The sequence below is a fragment of the Vigna unguiculata genome, chromosome 9, assembly GCF_004118075.2.
Source record: "Vigna unguiculata cultivar IT97K-499-35 chromosome 9, ASM411807v1, whole genome shotgun sequence".
NCBI lineage: Eukaryota > Viridiplantae > Streptophyta > Magnoliopsida > Fabales > Fabaceae > Vigna > Vigna unguiculata.
In genome coordinates, this window is record NC_040287.1 from 33,298,266 (window position 1) to 33,303,857 (window position 5,592).

A 5,592-nucleotide genomic window follows, 5' to 3' on the forward strand; every position below is an offset into this window, starting at 1 on the left:
TGATTCTTTAGTTATTGCATTGAGTGGTAATCCTCATAAGACTTCGACCATATTTAGATTTTAATTAGCTTTAAATAATAAATAAAAACTTGTTTGATTATAAGAATGTCTCGGGAACTGACACAGCATTGGTACCTAAAATACCATTCAGAACACAAATGTTAGTAAAATACCTAACAAAACACTTCTATTTTCCTAAACATATCTTTTTATTATTTCTCCACCGAATAAGTAATGGTTTTTAATGTAACATTGCTTCCTTCTCCATCACTCATATTCTTCAACTTGTTTAACGGGTTGGTCAATTTCCACTACCTTTAACGATTTTTTTTTTGTCAGATAATTGACTATTGCCAAGGGCTTTTAATGGTCAAATGCTGTTTCTTGTGGATAAGAATTAAAAACCAAAACTATGGGTTAACAAATTATGAACCTAATCTCATACCAATCGATTCTGACTCTGAAAATCTTCATTATTAGTTTTTCATACCAAACCATAGAAAAAATAAATAAATCTGATTGAAATACGCACGTTAACATTGCTGTATACAAAATACTGGTATCACATCATTCGCAGTGTGAAAAGATTATTAATTCAGTCAAATGCTCACACATCCTGAGTAATTGTGGTGGTTGATATATAAATTTTTGTTATAATTATAATTCAGCAACACGATGATAGCGTAGTGCAACGTGAATAACACAAGGTCAAATGAATTAACATGTCTTTTTCAATTGAGTCGCTGTTTTCAATTGTAGCAGATTGAGTTCACTCATATAATTTCTTGTATCTTAATACTCTCAAATATTCATTCACTGCTTGAAAAATTATGTCGGTTCGGTTCGAACCACGTCATCATAATTTGTAGGTCAGAATCACATTGATGTTTTGTTAGTCCAAGTTGGAAAAACTTATTTGGAATTATCTAATTGTTTTCACACATTTGAAAGAGTTTATAAATATTATTTTTCCGCTTATTTTTGCTTGACAGCTTGTGAAAACAACGTATAACTTACAAATTAACGGACATAATTTAATTTAATTTAATTTTCTCTATAATTATAGAAACAACTTGCATACAAGTATTTATATGATAAACATTAAAGCAATACACTCATAATCCATACTGTGTTCGGCCGAGGTTTGTTTGTATCGGAAACAATGGGCTTACAGAGCCCAAGTTTTTTAAGTTCTGTGCCAATCTGGTTATCGATATACAGCAAAAGAAAAAAAAATGTCTACCTTACATAGAATTTGTTAATATTACTATTTATTTAAAATTGACGTTGCAACAGCATATCTAAGTTTCTTCATTTAAAAATTGAAAAAAAAAAAGATTTTGATGAATATACGCGTTTAATGTAACTTCAACACTTGTGGTTGGTAAGGATAACGCACGCCCTGTGGACCTTAAATTAATAGAGAGTTCATTTTTCTCATGAAAGAGAGTTCTGGAACATGGAGGTGGAGAAAAATAAGAAATAAATGTCACATTCGGTTTCATAAAAAAACTATAACTCCCACACATGGATTACCTCATCTTGCATTTAAAACTTCAGATTGCGACGAATTGAACAACTTTTTTATTTTCTTTATAGCTTGGTCATATAAATATTTTAAATTCTTTCACAAAAAAACGTTTTCTTTCCCTTGCAAAAATTAAGTAGAAAGAATAATGTAATGGTGATCTTCGTCATATAAGGTTCTTTTAATACTAGTAGTGGATATTTGATGAACAATAACTAAACTCGTTTTAGAGTATTAATTACAAAAGTATATAGAAATATAATATTGAGAAGTAAACAGAGTGATATCACTGCACTGAATTTAAAAACACACCCCTAGCGAGCTAGGTACTTAATTAGATTTAATACTAATAATACTAATTATAACATATATGATTAAACAAATATAAATTAGAAGGACGAAATTGACCTTCTATCACATTTGTTTTTGGTGAGAGAGAGGTTCTATCACATGACAACAACCTGTAGTGTACCTATCTACGATCTACAATAGCTGTACACATGCTACTACTAGGGACAGCACGATCATGCGCCGTTGGATTGTCTTCATCGCATACCAACATACACAACAACAACGGTGGACCCAACACATGCGTTTCCAGCTCCAAACTTTTTTTAGATTTTTCTCTGCCCAAGCCTCAGCTAATCAAGGATCGTGTGCGAGGTCGCACAGGCACACTCATGGACCTTCAGTCTCGTGCTGCCGTGCAATGCGAATGCGTGGTGCTGTGTGTGGCCGTGGGCGTCCAAGGAATATCGTGGGGGGTGTGAAAATCAAAAGGGCTTGGGCCAGTACATGAACATGTCCTGCAGCGGCGACATCTGATTATTATTATTATTGGTGGTGGTGGTGTTATTGGTCGCGAATTGGGTGAAGCCGTTGCTCAGAGTGGTGGTGTCCATGTAGAATGGAAAATCCAGGCTCTTCTCCCACTCGTTCCACTTCGGCTCGCTCTGCACCTCGCTAGCGAATTCCGGCGAAACCACCTGCTCCGAACAGCTCGAGTCCGTGTGCAGCTTCGGGATTGAATCCGACGGATCGAAGTACATGTAGTCCGTCATCGCCGGCGGCGGCGGAAGAACTCCTCCGCTTTTCAGAATCTCCGGCTTCTTCTCTTCGATCTCCGGGGATTCGATTTTCCGGCTCACGACTACGTCGCTGGTCGGTTGTAATTTCTCGATCGTGCCCTTCTTGTTGTAGATACGGCACAGCACCCAATCATCCAACTGCAGAATCAGAACCGTGAGATTAGTTTTCATTATTTATTTATTAAAATAAATGTGAATTTAATTTATGATGCAGGTGAGCGAGATAAGAAGGGATAATTTCCATAAAGGGAAAGTGGTAATTGCGATTGGCGGAAGATTTTTTTTTTGTTGAGGGTTTTGGATGTGATGTTAAGTATTGGGCCCAAATAAATCAGCCCACACCACATGCGGTAAGTCTTCAACTAGTGAAGGTTCCGCGTGGTTGTCATCACATGATAAAGGTGGGATAACATATTAGAACCATACATTTTGCATGGTTTCCACCAAAATCCTGGACTTATCCTCGGGAATTATTATTATCATTATCATCCTCAGCTTCATGAAAAGCCGGTGGGACCGTCCAAGGGATAAACTCGTAATTTAATACAATTACTCTTGAACTTGAACTAGGGATGGATGTATGTAAGTACGGTGCATATACCCTTAAGCTGTTCTTTTTGCGAACGGTGCGATCTACATCAGCCAGACGATACTCGTGCATGATCCAATTGCTTTTGTCCCCTTTCGGAGCTTTCCCAGCGTAAAACACCAAAGCTTTCTTGATCCCAACCGGTTTCGGGTGACCAATGGGCTTATCCGCCCCGGTTGCCTTCCAGTAACCGGTTCCCGCCGCCCGGTTCGGCCTCGAACCGTTAGGGTACTTCCGGTCCCGTGGTGAAAAGAAGTACCACTCTTTCTCTCCATAAGAAGCCAATCCTGGAAACAAAAAAGTTGCATTTGAAATTATATAGTTAGTTCATTTGAATTTCTTTTAAAAGAAAAAAAAAAAACTGTATTGAAATGAAGAAGATTGCATTAATTACCTGGGAGGTCCCAAGGGTCGTATTTGTAGAGGTCGATTTCGGCGATGATGGGAACGGCGATGGGCTGCGACGCGCATTTGCGGCAGAGGTAGTGCATCACGAGCTCCTCGTCCGTTGGATGGAATCTGAAGCCTGGGGGCAATTGAAGCTCTGATGCCATCTTTGTTCTAAGAAAATTATTTCTCCTCTGAGATAGATCTCTGGTTAATTTCTGAAACTAATGAATATTGGTTCTCCCAATATCCCTCTCTACTTCAAGACTAAGACCAACTATGGTGGCGGCGCTTGAAACTTATTTCATAAGGGAGAGATGTTTATTTATAGGCGATTTGAGAACACGTGGCGTCAGGAGCCAGCAGTTTCTAGAATACACATGGGCGATAACGTTTAGGCAGTGGGCCTTTGATTTTCCATCCACTTTAATTTTTTTACTTTTTTTTCTTTTTATTCTATTCTATTACATAAGACATTTGTCCTATTTTATTTTTTTATTTCTTACCATATGCGTTACGTGTATTCCTCGTGGCGCAGAGCGTGGGAGAGGAGTGAGGAAGAGAAAACATTTCATTTTTTATCTTTAATTGTTCATGGAATTATTTATTTATTTGTTTAATCTATTTTGAAATTAATAATACTCCGTCATTAGGTTAGGTGACAATTTCAAAATTTAAATATTCGTACTACATAAGTTAACAGCAAGGTTAAGGTGAAAATGGCCGTCATTATCTGTTTATATATTTTAAAAGTTGTGAAATGTATATTTCCTTTTATTTTGTATTGTGTTGTGATTCCTTTTACATTTCCTTTTATTTTCCGGTGTTCTTTTTATGCCTTTATTCAAGGTCTATTTCAATGGCAGTTTTTTAATAAAATAAAATAAAATAAAGAAGGTGGGTGATGGGTAAGCGGACACGTGTCGTGCTCTCAACTGTGGTGCGCGCGTGTCGAGAGCCCACACGAGGTGATTTTGTCACTGCTTACGACACTGGTTTTGGAGCGAAGCGTGGGCTAGTCGGTTGGGGCCCACGGCGTCGATGGTGTTGCATGGAATCGGCGCGTTAATTTGACTTTTGCTGCAGAAACTGGACGGTGGATGAAGGGTACACGTGTGTCGCATATGTTCATTTGCGTTGGATCATCATCTCGCGTGATTTATGATTTGTATCTTTGTAGCTTTTCTTCTACGACATAAGGCCCCACCTCACCGCGTAATCTCTACCACCTCTTCCACATTCCTTTTTCTTTTCTTATTTTTCCCTCCTTTATCTTTCAGTTTTCACCTCCTCAATCTTTTAGGTTGTTTTCCAAAAAAATCAACCAAATATTACCATATAAGTTTTTAAATTTATTATTATTACTATTATTATTAATATAATTATATTGAATCAAATATTTATATTTAGTATCAATTAGAAGAGACGTTGTGAAGAGTTAACATACACCACATTTATTTGCTTTTTTAGAAAATATTTATTATATTGTGTGCTAAGGTATTAATTAATTTATATATGATTTTTTGTGAAATGTTTAATTAACATATAGATATTAATAATTTATTATACTCAATACTTAACCTATTTTAATAATTTGCTGTAAGAAGACCTATTTTTAATAATTTTGTTAACGAGGTTTATCATAATAGAATTTGTAGATGAAGTGAAAAAAAAATGTTATGAAAGTTTTAACATGAAATCGTATATGTGATACGAGGTTAGTCGATAGTTTATTCAAATAATTTATTTATGGTGCTTTCTAATACGACATCTTAGGATGTATATGATACATATGATTGATAATTTTTTGAAAGTTGTGCATAATCATCATTTTTGTATTCTAATACATGTTTTAATTGACAGAAGATATTGTCATCCTTCAAATCATAATTGGATTTTTCTTTGTTCAGGTCATAATTTTGGTTTACATAATATGACAAGCTTTATCAAGGTTTTTGGATTCGTCTTAATCTATAATTTGTGGAAGGAATTTAAGAAGT

The 5,592-nt window shown here is 35.9% G+C and overlaps 1 protein-coding gene across 1 annotated transcript; it reads right to left on the reverse strand.

Annotated features, from left to right (window-relative positions):
• Positions 1 to 1,823: 1,823 nt before the first annotated feature.
• On the reverse strand, positions 1,824 to 3,884 carry LOC114163399 (NAC domain-containing protein 2-like). Its single transcript, XM_028047714.1, has 3 exons — positions 3,600 to 3,884; positions 3,218 to 3,492; positions 1,824 to 2,754 (listed from the first exon to the last, which is right to left on the reverse strand). Exons 1-3 carry the CDS (start codon positions 3,757 to 3,759, stop codon positions 2,302 to 2,304), a joined length of 888 nt encoding a protein of 295 aa, XP_027903515.1. The 5' UTR covers positions 3,760 to 3,884; the 3' UTR covers positions 1,824 to 2,301.
• Between the last annotated feature and the right edge of the window lie 1,708 nt (positions 3,885 to 5,592).